This window comes from Aulonocara stuartgranti (assembly GCF_965226115.1).
Source record: "Aulonocara stuartgranti genome assembly, chromosome: 14".
Lineage (NCBI taxonomy): Eukaryota > Metazoa > Chordata > Actinopteri > Cichliformes > Cichlidae > Aulonocara > Aulonocara stuartgranti.
Genome location: NC_138950.1, coordinates 35,156,096 through 35,171,344, shown reverse-complemented (window position 1 = coordinate 35,171,344; position 15,249 = coordinate 35,156,096). Strand labels below are relative to the sequence as shown.

Sequence of the window (15,249 nt, the reverse complement as noted above, 5' to 3'; positions counted from 1 at the left end):
GATGAAGAATTTGGGTAAAAAAAACTCTAGAATTCTTCACTTGTGTGATCATTTAGGTGTCCGTGATTGGATAAATGCCTATAACTAATGGTGTGTTATTGATGTAGATTTTTGGAGATCTGATTTCTAAATGTGCTTCAGACACTCTGAAATGCATCCACTTTTGTTCAGTGTTAAGTAAAACTAAAAGTCACAAGGCTAAGACTTGTGAACTCTCCTCCTGCTGGTGGCAGGTCAGGTCCCCACTGACTGTGAACAGAAGCAGCTCTCTGTGGAGTCATCAGCGATGATGTTACCAGAAGATGAGTTTTCTGTGCAAGCTGTCCGCCTTCCTCCCGCCGTCTGCGCCCTACAAAAACCAAACCGTCATCTTGATCCTGTGCACATGTGGATGTGTCGTCAAGGCTGACTGTGACTTTGTAAAAGAGTTATGAGCCTAAAAGTTGTAAAATGAGGAAAGAAACTAACTTTTTTTTTTTTTTTTGCTTTGATAAAGTGATTTGATGGTTGAAAATACTACTGTAAATACCGATGTAATTAGAAGCAAAATAAATACACCTTTTGAACAATATTCAGACTTTCTGCTGAGTTTGAGCTTGTGTGAAGCTATCAGACTTGTGTAATTGTTTCCTGTACGTGGGCAGGAAAATTGGCTTAAACCTGAGTCCTAGTAACCGGTGGTTGCCAGGGGGTCACCGACCCATCTCTAGGGCTATTTGAGAGAGTCACTATCTAGCTCAAGAAAAGTAAGGCCTTACCACAATTATTAGGGATGCTAAATATAACCACATTGATGTAATGGTTCCACACAGCTGCCACCAGATGTCAGTGCAGGTCTTTCCCTGGTAGTATAAATAACTGACAGCTGTTTCAATTTGTTTTTTGGAGAAAACACTCATGTATGTGTTTTAGTTTATCCCAACTAACTAAAAAAACAAAATCAATTAAAACTAGATTTCACAAAAACTTGTAATAAACTTTCAAAAAAAAATGCTTTGATATGAAAATCATTTTGGCTGACACTTAAACTTCTAGCAACAGGTTTAAAAATAAAATGTGGGCAGAAAAATGTGATGCTAAGAACACCTGACTACTGTCAGGTGTTCTTAGTTCTTTGTTCACCACGATGAGCGTGGGTATAGAAAAGAGCACCCCTCCAATTATGTGTCAGGGCTCAGGGAGGTGCAGCCTTGAGCCTGGTTCTACCGGAGGTTTCTTCCCCTTACAAGGGAGTTTTTCTTTCCCACTGTCGCCAAGTGATTGTTGGGGTTTTTTCTGTGGGCTCTTTATTTTACAATTTAAAGCCCCTTTAGGTGTGATTTAAATAAATGTGACTGCACAGAGCAGTGCACAAAGTAGATCTACTCTAATCGGGTATTAACTTGTAAGTTGGTGTTGTGGTTTACAATTTCCGCAAAAAAAATTTTTTTTTTAATTGTTAGATACAAAATGCTTAAATCAAGGTCCACTGTTGGCCGATTTTCTTAGAAGACTACAGTTTAAAATGCATGACTCATCTCGACAGATACACCCTATCCATTTCTGCCTGTGAGCAGTGCAGCTACAAGCCGACACATTTTGAATGGACTCTGGTAGAAAAACCTCCCCCGCGGAGACGGAGCGTCAGCGCCGTGTAACTAGACACTTGGCAGTGCTCATACCCTCCCGGCCCTCCTCCTGCCTCTCCTCATCACCCCGCCAGGAGGAAGGAAGACTTGCGGTCACGTGCACTCGCTGCGCGCCCCCGTGCACTCGAACAGAGGGTGCGATACATAATTCGGTCCCGGGGAGGGGACACCTCAGTCCGGCCCCTTCTGTCAAAGCCCGCTGAGCCGCAGCCTGCACACAGCAGGACGAGGCGCGGATGCGACTTCTGCTTCCTGCCTGCGAATGATGGAGAGTGAGGCCGGGAGGAGGACCAGCGCTGCTTTTGTTGCAGGTACAGCGGGACTTCCAGCGGCCGAGGAGGGACAGGGCAGAACGAGGAGCACCGCAGACGTAAACACTGCCATGCCCTGCTTCATGCAGCAGCGATCCTCCGCCCGCTGCTCCTCCTCTGCTCCAGGACAGAGCGCTGTGTTCTAGAGGACAGCTCGGGAGGAGGAGGAGAGGGTAAATATTTGGTGCTGAAGTTGGGTCCGGGATAGGAGGCTGTCGCTGAGGCAGACTCACTGCTGGGGATCTCCGGCAGCCTGACTCTGCTGAGTCCGCGCTCTGCGGCCATGCGGCAGGCAGCATCCAAAGACCTGTTCCCTACATGAGCTCCAGCTCCTGTGAGTAACAGCACAAAACTACCAGCGCTCCTTCTCAGCGTATCTGCAGTGTTGTACTGTACTCTGGGAGCAGGCACACTTTCCACATTTCACAGAGACGTGATGAGCTGCTGACGTTTTACTGAAGCAGGTGTCTGACACAGGAATCAAAGCTGCCGCTGCATGACTGCTCTGTGGGACCAATCTCTTTGTTGCCAGAGTTCACATTAAGAGGCAGCACCATGGGTGCCAAGCAGGCTAAAGGCCAGGAGCCTGCAGGAGCGAGTCCTCAGCACAGTTGGAAGCGGACACCCACCAAGGAGCGGGGAGACATCTTAGCCTCCCTCATGCTGAAGTCAGGGGACAGGCTGAGCCGTAGCGGGACGCCACCACCACCCTACCAGCGCCGCATCGGCATGATCCAGGAGATGATGCTGATGGCCAAACAGGGCAAGCAGGATGAGGCCACGGAGATGCTGAAGACGCTCCGACAGGTAGTCGCTTAGTCTGCTGTGTGAATGATGCTTTTTCTTTCTGCACACTTCCTCTGTTCTTTCCTGTCGTGCTCTATTACCTTAAGTTAATGTCAACACTGATGCTGAAAGAGAAGCCAGGCTCAGACTAACCGCTGATGCTCACTGACTGAAGCCATTCAGAGACTGACTTCCTGCATGCCTGATGAATTGACGTCCTCCCTGCAAGTATGCCTGGCAGTGCCTGAGTCTGCTGCATGGGTACAGAGTGGAGAGAGTGCTGTGATTTACAACCTCTCTCAGTCTGGATGCTGCTGTTGCTACAGAGAGAAGAAAAAGCCCAACAACAGGCTGGGAGAATCTGGTGTGGCGAGAAACAAAAGGGAAGCAGGAGAAAGAAAATGCCACCAGTTGAATGGGATGATGTGGAGAGCGGCAGAGAAGGGAAGGGTCTGAGGATGACAGGGGTAAAATTCTGAGAAACAATCTGTGTTTATTACTGTGACAGTAAGGAAACTAAAAAGAGCAGATGAAGACAGTGAGGGAAGAAACTGATTTCGACACACTTCACAGAGCCCATACGCTGGCAGTGTTTATAGTTTATCCCCTCGTGACTCAAACTCAGGGAGCAGCACCTGAGGCTTATAGACACATAGCTTCCCCAGATTACTGTTTGGACTTTGGAGATTTTCATCAGAATTGTTCTGTTACTATTTACTGATCAAAGCTCTATGCACTGGTGGCAGATGGCGGTGATAAGCAAACGTTAACACAAAGGTCTGTGAAGGTTCTCAGGGTGAGATCTAAAACCTGCAGGACACCGGCCCTCAAGGCCTGGAGTTGGGGACCCCTGGTGTATACCTTTCCAGATGTGCAAGCTACCTTTTTGATAGGCAATAATGCACCCCAGTATCACCAGAGATGCTCATAGCAAGGGCCCTCTCCTCTTTAGTTTGGAGGATACGCCGTTCATGTTTCCCACAAAGAATTTTAGATTTGGATTGATCTGATCACAAAGCAGTTTTCTGCTTTCAGTCCATTTTAAATGAGTTTTGGGTCAGAGAAGACAGCAGTGTTTCTGAATCATGTTCACATATGGCTTCTTCTCTGCATGACAGAGCTTTAACCTGCATACGTGGGTGTTCAGAGACAGTGATTTCTGGAAGTGTTCCTGATCACATCTGTCAGTGCTGTCTGAAGGCCTGAAGGTCAAGGACATCCAATACAGGATTGGCCTTGTCCCTTGCTTACAGAGATTCCTCCAGATTCTTTGAGTCTTTTTGATGATGTCATGTACTGGAGATGATGAGATATTCAAAATCTTTGCAAATTTAGGAGTCTGGACAGTGGTGTATTAATCTGCAATTGTCTACACTTCTGAGAATCACTGGCTCTCTCAGATGATCTTTTAATACATTTTCAACTTTTTACACAAGTAACCAATCAGTGTAAAAATGTTCCTGAACTTGTTTCATGCTAATATTTTTCATGAAATAGTCAAATCTGTTCATTTAAATGTTCGATATGCCTTAGGTATCCCATTTCGAATCAAATATGGATATGTGAGATTTTTAAGGCGTTGCATTTTGTATTTATTTACACTTTACTCAATGTCCCAACGTTTTTGTAACTGAGATTATACTTTATGTTTTCACATGCTGAAATAATAGTGACACAGTGTAATATGCAATGTTTTGTAGTTCATGTGAGGTTGTGTCTAGCTAATTTCAAGATGTGGAAAGAAACAATTTTTGTTTCCATGTAAACAAATTAATGTTAATACGCTGGTAATTTGGTCATCTAGTAAGTTTTCTCCAGGCTGTGATCCCTAGTGTGGGATCTAATGAGATAAGCACTTCCAAACAGACCTGAGACTTCCATCTAGAAAGACTCATAATTCATGTTTTGTGCATAGCCTTTTCCCCACTTACACTCCATGTTAGACTGCCAGTAACCACAAAAATGGGAAAATTAGGCATATAAGATGTTGAAATGAACCAGGATGCTTACTGGTTTACTATAGGTCCACAAAAAGTTTCAGGAAAGTTAATTTTTCAAGAATTAATTTAATTGCTCAAGTTGATTGTTTTCCCAACAGGTACAAGTTCCTCCAGCACTTATTCTTTTATTTTGTTATTATTGGTTGTTTCTGTTTTCACAATCAGCTATTTCAGCATCACAAGCTCCAAGTCAGATGCTCGTAAACCTCCTGAAAGCAGAACTGCCTGAAACAAAATATGATTAAGATTTAGTTTGAAACAGGTAGAAAAATCGACTTCCCCAAATGGTTCCTGTTTCTTGTAGGAATTTCAGACTATTTCCTCTTGAAAGAATAAGCTACTTTTAGATCTGTTTTGTTTGCTTGTTTTTAGAGATTTTCCACTTTAGAAGCAGCTTATATGGCTGCTTCAGGTACCTCTACCTAATGGCAATCAATTTAACCACTGTAACGGCCACTACTATATCTACAAGATCTCTATCAGCACCTTGTTCTTTCTCATGGTGTCAGTAACAATAATAATCAAATAATTATTATTTATGTTATTATTTATAATAATTTATTCATTATTTTATTTATAATAAAATGTATAGCCTAGCTTAGTGATGGAGGATTTAGGCCATTTGTTGTAATGCTGAGTGGTGGAAAGAAAACGTCCAACTAGCACTGAGTAATCAGTAAACAGCAATCTGGGGAAGCTGTATGTCTATAAGCCTGAGGTGCTGCTTCCTGAGCACCAAATAGTACCAAATAGGTACTCAGGGATGTTGGAGACTGAAGGATGTGGTCTGTATTTCTTTATCAGCAGGGTGTTCCAGCTTTAGAGGCCAAACGGAGAAGGCTGAAAACAAACTGGGTTGCCTTACATTTGCATTAACATAATAGAGATAATAACAGGTTTTGATGTTGGGTCATGAAGGCATAATTGGAGGAGTTCCAGTAATATAATGATGATATTTAGTTTCATGTTGCGTAGGGCCTGTGCTCTGCCGGAACAGTATGTGACGGACAGAAACAGGATGAATTGGATAAAGACAATTACTATGAATAAAGGGAAGCAGGAGGAGAGAAAAAAGAAAGACTACCATTAGTGTTCAGCTAAAGCAGAGGACAGACAAGAAGTGGTGGTGAGTGATTTCAGAGACAGTGAAAGACAGCACTTAGAGGGAAACATGACAGAGAGAGAGAGAGAAGGGAAAGGGAAACAAGGAGAGATGAAAGTGAAGCGCTGATTTTGAAGAGTGTGTTGGTTACGAGCGTCTCTTTATTGTTGCTTGGAAACAATGGCGATAAACTGGCGAGCTTGAATCAAGTAGACATTGATTAATGAAACAGGAGCTCTGTTAAGAGATAATGAGGAGGCCTTCTTCTCAATCAATGCTCTTCAATTAACTCGCAACCAAAAACTGGCATCTCTCTACACCGTTCGCCCCCGGGCCCCCTCACAGCTGATCGCTTAACTGTAAGAAAGAGCGCCGGAGCGTGCTTTACTGGCGCTAAATTTATCTGGCAGGGTTCCTTCAGGTGTTTCCACTCAGCTGCATGGGATTTTTTTGAAGCCATCACATGTGACCAGGGTTTCAGTAGTAGTAGCAGCAGTGGTGTAGCGTTGCGGTTGCCTCTAACGTCTGAAGATACCAGTCAGCTGCTGAAATCCTGTGGAGCTTAACTCAGGGAGTAAGTCTGGTTCACCAAACTCTGTTTCATCACAAGCATGCAATGAAAGAATGGCACCTGCCTTGTGAGGAGGTATCCCATAGATCTGAATTGTGGCAGTGATGTTAGAAAACACAAATGAAATCCAAATCTACCGTTATGGATAAGGTTCGACTCTGACATGTGCTGCTAAAATTATTTTATTAGATATGTGATGAGGGCTGAACAGAAAAATGGCAAAAATGATTAAAACAAGCATAGACTAAATCCACATCAAGGAGAAAGGGATATTAAGATGTTTCAACTCTGTGTATGACACTGAAAGAGTGGGAAAAAGAAAAAGTAAGGATGTAAAAACACAGGAAAACCTTCAAAATAACCAAGGAAGTGAACTGTAAAGGACACCAAGACAAAGACCGTGACTTCATGTTACAGCAGCATGATTTGTGTCCAGAGCCTCCAAAGATTCGCCGTTTTCCCAGAACTGCAGAAGTTCCCTGTGGAGTTTTGTGCTGTTTTGATAAAGCACGTCATAAAAGAGTGGATCTATCTCCATACATTGCACTGATGTTCGCTCAGCCATCTTTTATTTTTGTCTAATCAGCACTTGAGGGGCAGTGTCTCAACATGGTGCCATTTGATTGAATGATTCATATTGTCCGCGGCTCTTTGAATCACCATGGGTTGAGTCCTGCCGGCAGTGCTAATAAGCAAATTCAAGATCGGTCGGGCACCATTTCAATAGAGACAATGACATGGCAGTCAAAACGTCATGAAAGAAGCCCCAACAGTTACATTAGCTGCCCCTTGTTTTATAGATAGAAAAACAAGATTAAAAAAAAAAGAAAACTCTTTCCCTCATAATTGTCATAATAAACTAGCCAGTTAACCTGTTTATTAGAAGAACAGACTAGAACAGACTCGCCATTGGATTAATAAAAATATGATAAAATAAATCTAAATAACAAAAATTAAAAAAGAAAAAAAGATATAGTCATGTGAGAATTTCTTTTTAATGTCTGCATACATATAATAGTAAAAACTATCTGACTACCAATATATGATCAGCATATACACTATATAACTTTTATGCATAGATTGAATATAAAAGATGGCTGTGGTAATGCCAAAGTGTGTGAATCTTGCATTCTTTCAAATGGCCAGCAGGGGGGGACTCCTCAGGTTGTATGCATGCCTATGAAAAAATGGCCATCAACTTCCTCAGTGATTGGTTTATGGGCTCCATCGCTACCTTAGAGTTTTCTTCAATAACAGCATGATCTACATTTTATAAACAATGGTCCTCATTAGAGTCCGCAAAGACAATATATCAGGACATGATTTAGGGTGAGCCTATGTTGTAATTAACAGGTTGATACTGTAGACTCATACGTGCTAGGTTAATGCTGCCTGTCTGGGCCCTGGACACTGTCTTAAAAGACAATCTTGTTCTCAGGAGTTTCATTTCCTGGGTGAATAAAGGTTCTGACTCTTAGCATTTGTTTCAATGTCTCACTATGGGATGCACCTCCCTGAGTATTCCTCAGAAGCATGTATCTCATTCTGCCAATCCTGATTGGGTGTTGATTGCCACAATCACATTGGGCAGAGCCACCCAACCTTTAAATAGCTTGCACTGTTACATAGTCGGTATTCAAAAACCTATTCTCATTTCAGGGCATATATCTCAAGTTAGCTAGCTTCTTAGGTAGCCTAAGAAGCTAGCTAGTTTCATAGGCTAGCTAGCTGTCCACAGACAGGAGTGTTGGCTATTTCGCGTTGCCAGATGGTAGCTAACTAACGGTCTCCAACAACGGCTAGCGCACCAAGCTGGCCTGTCAGAAACAGATCCCTTGTTGCCCTCAGCCAAAACTGCGGCTGATGGTTTCGACATGGAAGGGAGTCGCGGAAGCTGAACCACAGGCTGGCACCATGTTAATAATAAATAAATACATAATCGACAGTGTCTGTGAAGGTTCTCAGTCATCCAGGTCATCGTAGTCTAAGGAGCTTGGAAAGAAAAACGTCTGGACTTCTTTGAGTTGCTTGAAGATGTTTCACCTCTCATCCGAGAAGCTTCTTCAATTCTATCGTCAAATGCTGGAGAGTCCCAGATTTAAGTCTTAGGGGAGTGTCCCCCAAGAGGGTCATGAACCCACTGTTGATACTCTACCTAATCACACTAGCCAAGGGGTGAAAACTGGTGTGGGTCACAATCAGCCAAGGTTTCAGGTGAACCCGCTGTAAAACCTAGCCCCACCCTATCATGTGATTTCCTGAGGTCAAATGGTCCAGGATGTGAGTGGGCGTTAAGGTGTCTGGGAAAGGATCTCAAAACTGGATTATAGATGGCAGACGGTTGGTGTCGTAAGCCACCGCCTCTGTTCAAAGATGGTCGTTTACAGTGGACATAGATGGATTCTTTCACTCTTCTTTCAAACCGTGTCTTCTCTGTCCAAAATGTGAACATTGGCATCCTCGAAAGAGTGACCTTTGTCAGCCGAGTCTTGTCCTGTCGAGGTGGCTCTTCATCGACAGTGACAATCGACAGTGATTGCTCCACATGTCATTTCGTGTTTGTGCAAGGCTGTTAAATATGGCATTTATTTTCTTATTCTTTACCAAATGTGAGATCCCGGTCCAGATTCTCTTACAAAAATAACAAAATGGAGGCCTGTCTTGTCAGAGGTGGCGCATACTGTTTGGTCAGGATGTGATTTTTGATAAGGTTCAACATCTGCTTCATATATAGCTCCACCTGCCTCTGTTGCCATTTCCTTTTATTTAGCAAAGAGCTGCACTTGATCCATTGTGTTTGTGTTTGCCGCGTCTCTTCAGCTCCACCTTTGTTAATATTCAGCTGGGTTCCAACCACTGCTTTGATGTTGACCGATCCTAATTAGTGTGGACTTTGCTTTCACTAGAACTGTTCTCAGTATGCATGTGTGTGAGTGGCTATGCATTTGACACACAGAGGCCAGGATATTAGACTATGCATTTTTATGCTTTGTCATGCATATTTCATAAGAGGGTAACGTTAATAATGTAATACCTTTCTGGAGTGAATATAAATGAACGCACACGATAACGATGATAGTGATTATTATTATTTATATGTTTTTTCCATAATGATTGTCGTTATTAGTAGCTAATGTAAAAAAAAAATTATCTTTCTTCTCTCGAGCTGTTAACTAATAGAAGTATCACACACACATACAGTTTCTCCTATCACACGCTAAATGTTCCCAGTTATTACCACATCCTAATGAGTTATCCAACTATCTTTGGTTTTTTATTTTTCTGTAAGTGCACTGTTTGTTCCCGTCTTGTCCCCCCCCCTGTTCTATTGTTAGTGTGGTATTGAAACATGAAATTAGGCTCTTGGAAAAACTTGGAAGAATTCTAGAAATATAATCAGTGTCCTAAACTGAGCAAAAATGGATACTTTTGTTTCCATATATTCATTAAATCCATTACTACTGGTAACAAGTTCTGCTGACAGATTTTTTTTCTTCCATTCACTTGTTAGTGTACTTCACAGATCAGACCTCATCGTTAGTCCAGAGGTTTGTAAGCCAGAAGTCAGACATTGTGGAAAGGTTTAAAACTAGCCAGTTATTTTCAGGCTACTGTCGCTGACCACTATAGCATACACCTGTTGATGAACTAATCATACATTTCTCTTATGTGGTGATTATTAACTATTAATGCCACCGTTATCTGAAAACACAGCCGCTGATTGTGTGTGTGTGTGTGTGTGTGTGTGTGTGTGTGTGTGTGTGTGTGTGTGTGTGTGTGTGAGAGTGTGTGTGTGTGTGTGTGTGTGTGTGTGTGTGTGTGTGTGTGTGTGTGTGTGTGTGTGTTTGTGTCAGTCGAAGCTGCTGTCATTATTTGCAGCCACTCCTACGCAGAACAATAAGCAGCATGGAAACCTCAGTGAGTCATAGCTTTCTCTAGGAGGCTGAGCATCCATCAGTCTCGCTCTTCCCTTTTCTCTCATTTCTAAAGGTCAGTCCTGTTGCCACTCAGCTGGCAATAAAATGCCTGCAAAACAAATCCAAACACATGAAAATATATCTGCACTTACCTACAGGCTAAAAAGTGTCTGGATTCTTGTTCCACACATTCTTTCTCTCAGAGCATCTTCCAAGCAGCATTCTAGCATCCACACAAATAATAATGGTATAGATAAAAAAGTTAGTAAAGCAAATTACATACTGGATACAATATGCATCCTGTTACACGGGACATATACAGACCACACATATAATGAAAATATACAATTTCAACATTTTCTTTATGAAGCGCATAAATCACGACTATAAATCTGAGCTTGAAGTTTGATCTTGGGGAACGCTAACTTTACCCCAAAGTGAAATACATTTTGACAAAATACCAAAGTGGCAAACTGTTTTTGCCCAATATTTTTTCCTGTATTTTATAATAACCCCCCCCCCCCCCCCCCCCCCAAAAAAACCCCCAAACAAAACAGAAATCCTGCCCTCACTATCAGTTGGTCTCACAAATGTTAACTTTGCAGTTCAAAAGAAAATATACCGAAACTATATTTCTTTGCAGTTATAAGTATATTAAATGGTAACTTTTTTAGTAACTATGCACTGTGTGCACAATTATTAAAGTAAGAGTAATAAAACAACTCAGAATTTACATATAAACATTTCTGACATGTCAAAGAAAATCAGTGACCAATATAGCTACCCTCACAAGCCTTCCATTCATGGAGTCTGTCAGTTTCTTGATGTGTTGATGATCAACTTTTTGTGCAGCAGCAACCACAGCCTTCCAGACACTGTTCAGAGAGGTGTACTGTTTTCCTCTACTATAAATCTCTTGCTTAAGCAGGGCACACAGGTTCTCAATAGGGTTTAGGTCAGATGAGGAATGGGGGCCATGTCATTATTTTTTCATCCTTAAGGCCTTTACTGGCTAAGCATGCAGTGGAGTACTTCGATGCATGCGATGGAGCATTGTCCTGCATAAAAATACTAGTCTTCTTGAAAGATGCAGACTTTTTCCTGTACCACTGCTTGAAAAAAACTGGGAGTAAGTTTGATTTTGAGGCCACCTTCAACCTGAAAAGGCCCAGCTAGCTCATCTTAATAAATACCAGCCCATACCAGTACCCCACCTTCACCTTGCTGGCGTCTGAGTCAAAGTGGAGCTCTGTGTCCTTTACAGATCCAGCCATGGGCCCAGCCATCTGGTCCATCAAGAGTCACTCTCATCTCATCAGTCCATAAAACCTTTGAAAAATCTGTCTTCAGCTATTTCTTGGCCCATTCTTGATGTTTCAACTTGTGTGTTTTGTTCAGTGGTGGTGGGGTTTCAGCTTTCCTTACCTTGGCCATGTGTCTAAGCACTGAAAACCTTGTACTTCTGGACACTCTGGGTAGGCTGCAGTTCTGGAATATGGCAGCCCTATAGGATAATTGGTTCCTGATAGCTTCACTTTTGATTCTTCTCAAATCTTTGGTAGTTAATTTCCGTCTTTTTTTCTCAATACGTTTCTTGCGACCCTGTTTGCAACAAAACATTTGATGTGGTTACGCCCCAATATCTTAGCAGTTTCAAGACTGCTGCATCCCTCTGAAATACCTTTACATCTTTTTTTTTTTGGCCCATTTTGCCTGAGGAAGAGAAGCTGCATAGAAATTATGCACACTTTTATATAGAGTGTTGATCTTCCCAGGCCACGCCCTCACTCATTATGCAAATACACATCACCTGATATGCTTAAATCCAATAAGCACACAAGTTTATACAGCTTGAAAATTTGCATAAAAATTATGATATGGCCAAAATACTCACTTGCCTAATAATTGTGCACACAGTGTATTGATTCAACCACAACAGAATGAACTTTTGGGAATTTACTTATTTGGATGATTGAGCATGCATCAAGAAATATTTAGTGACATTTTTTATTAAAGTGCAGCCTAAGCTTTAAGCATGGTCATTAGCTTTGAAAGTGTGATATTAGATAAATTAGTTGATCTGATGATGGAGCTTGAGGAGAAGTTGTTACTAAACCCTGAATTTATGTAAAATATATAGGCTAATGCTTTGGATGGTAGCAGAAGGACATTACCATCCACAACGTCTTGCCAGCAGCACAGCTAAAAATGAGCACTCAAGCAGAAAAAACTGAGAGTCCTAGAGCTCACTCGTGGTCTGCAAAGCGTAAATGCAGAATATTTTGGTGTTCCAGCGTTTTCTGCTTTGACAGGATCAAGCAGGAAATAAATGTAGTATTTTAGAACTACAGTTATGTATTTGGGAGCTGGACCAGACGTTTACAGAACAAATTTGTGCCTAGATTAAACCTTTCCCCTGCACACTGCACGAGCTTGAGCAAAATGTCAGGATTTCTCACAATCTAATTGGCAGATTGCCATGAAATGAGCACATTCATGCTACCAAGAAAGTGACCTTTCCTTTACTCCCACACTCAGGACAAACTTTACAATTTTTGGTCCCGCTGTTAGTTAAGTTCTAAAAACATCAAGATTGACAGTAGTATTTGTGTTACATGGAGCACTCTCATACTCTTGTTGTACTTGTTAAAAACCCAAACATAAAGCTTTGCTAGTGTTTTAACCTTTTAATTTTGTTCCCAAACAAATCAACTTTTGGGTCCTTATAATGGAGCATGATGGATAATGTAAATGATTAATGTCATCAGTGACTTGAGCTCAAACAAATAGCATAGCATGGTTGTTTTGCTCAGTTGTACTGCATCCAGCATACACAGCCTGTGCTCTGCTTTAGGCTTCATATTAAAGTCAGTGACAGGAGCTTTTCCTCAAAATACTTTCAACTGTGGCAGTCTAATCCTCTCCTGCACAGTTTCATGTGGCGTTGTCATTCATGTTGACTTTTGAAGTTTTAACAAGACTGCTGTTCATGCGTGAAGCTCTGCCAACAGGTTTATGCTTCATTGGCTTTGATGGGGCTTGAGATGTGACAAATTTTGTTTTTTGGCCTCCTCTCCAGAAACCAGACAGTCAGACAGCAGGAAGCAGTTCAGAGGGCTTTAATTCAATGCTTTAGGGGGTCGGGAAGTTTAAAAAGCTGCATTCAGAATGTAAACGTCTTTGACATACTCGCTCGGACTTACATATGAGGGAATGAATGAATTCGTAGCAGTCATGGAACCTGTATTCTTTTCTCTTTTTTCCCTCATTATCTTTCCTTTTTTTTAATGTAGAGCCTGTTTATATGAAATGTGCTACATAAATATATTGCTAATACATATGGTCTTACTTAATGTGTGTGTAGGACCTAGGCATGGAATCAACATCACTGGATGACGTGTTGTACCGCTACGCCAGCTTCAGAAACCTGGTTGATCCCATCACGCATGATCTGATTATCAGTCTGGCGCGATACGTACACTGCCCCAAGACGGTAGGACACACACACACACACACACACACACACACACACACACACACACACACACACACACACACAGTGTAAATAAATGTTAATAAAACCTAGTACCTCCTACTGTAAAGGCTCCTGGGCATGCTAACATAAACACACACACTGTCACTGACTGATGCTATTTATTGCGTTGCTGCTATCAGATGATCTCCTGACTCATTTCTTTGATACTATTTGGTTACGGAAGTGCTCTAAAGTGGCTGTGTATTATATGTGCGTCCTTGAGGGAACTACTGCTGCTTGTGTTTGTTCACTCATGTAGTCCGGTGTCACTGAAGGACAGAAAAGGAGAGGGAAAGAGAGCATGGAAGCAGCGACACACAATGAATAATGCAAGGAAGAAGGAGTGATGGAGATGAAGATAGGAATTCAGAGGCCTGATGTGTCATTTCAGTACATTCTGTTGTGAAACACTGTTGCCCTGAAGCTGGCTGCGTTAAAAGTCTTTTTTCAAGCAAACACTGACTCCATTTCAATGTTCTCAGCCTATGATGATGCAGAAACATTACTGAAATGATTAACTAATTGGTATAATCTATATGTGAGTGATTTGTGGCCATAAATCCTGACCTTTCTAAAGCAGGCTTTGCACTTTAATTTGATGGGTTTCCTGTGAAAACAGAATGCTTGAGATGTGAAAAATAAGTATTGCATATCTGCACAACTTCCACAGAGAAAAGGCAAAGAAACACTAATGGCAAATATTTAGTGCAGACCCATGATTGCCCAAGAGTCAATACATTTTTACCAGCTGTGCGTCATCATGGCAGAATTTGCTAATTACGCTGGCAAGTGTGAGTGTGTATGTTTGTGGAAAGCTCAATTATATAGGGATACCATGTGTTTGCGTTCCCTCCTACACACCGAGACATGCCTAGACATGCCTAAAACTGAGAGCAGCCACCCTCTGATGATACTTTATGCCTGATTTAGGTTTCTGCAGGGAATCTTTGTAGTCCCCACGTAATTTAGAGGTGGGCCGATCGATCTAGTATAGACACCAACAAATTTATACTAGTGTGATAGAATCAATGCTTTGTTTCTATGCTCTAAGTTCAGTGTGTAGCCCACTGAAATTAGTTTTTTGGAAATGAAACGATGCACCTCAAACATGCACTATGAAAAATGTCTGAACCTTTTTGTGTTGACTGTTGCATCTATTTTATTTATTTTTCTATAAAATATTTAAATAACAGAGGTTCACCCAAAGTGCTTTAGAGACAGACATTTTACATTTCAAGTCTCAAAAATTTCAAAATAAATGAAAAGCTGGTATGTTTTTGTTGCCTTCAATAATTTTGGAAAGTAAAAATCACAGTGATTTAGTGGTCATTAAAATGTGCTCAGAATTTGCTAATTGATTATGATTTATCTGATAAAAAGTAGCTTCAGATTTTTTTTT

General features: G+C 41.5%; 1 protein-coding gene across 2 annotated transcripts in view; it reads left to right on the top strand.

The window, feature by feature from the left end:
• Nucleotides 1-1,615: 1,615 nt before the first annotated feature.
• Nucleotides 1,616-15,249, top strand: part of lrrc75a (leucine rich repeat containing 75A) — a 79,659-nt gene continuing 66,025 nt past the window's right edge. Inside the window, exons 1-3 of one of the 2 annotated variants that reach the window (XM_082503351.1) lie at nt 1,616-2,273; nt 2,472-2,746; nt 13,680-13,808. In XM_082503351.1, the coding sequence (XP_082359477.1) occupies nt 2,495-2,746; nt 13,680-13,808 (381 nt within the window). In that variant the 5' untranslated portion in view covers nt 1,616-2,273; nt 2,472-2,494. Of the gene's footprint in view, nt 2,747-13,679; nt 13,809-15,249 lie in introns of both variants that reach the window. The other variant, XM_082503350.1, reaches the window with a different exon arrangement.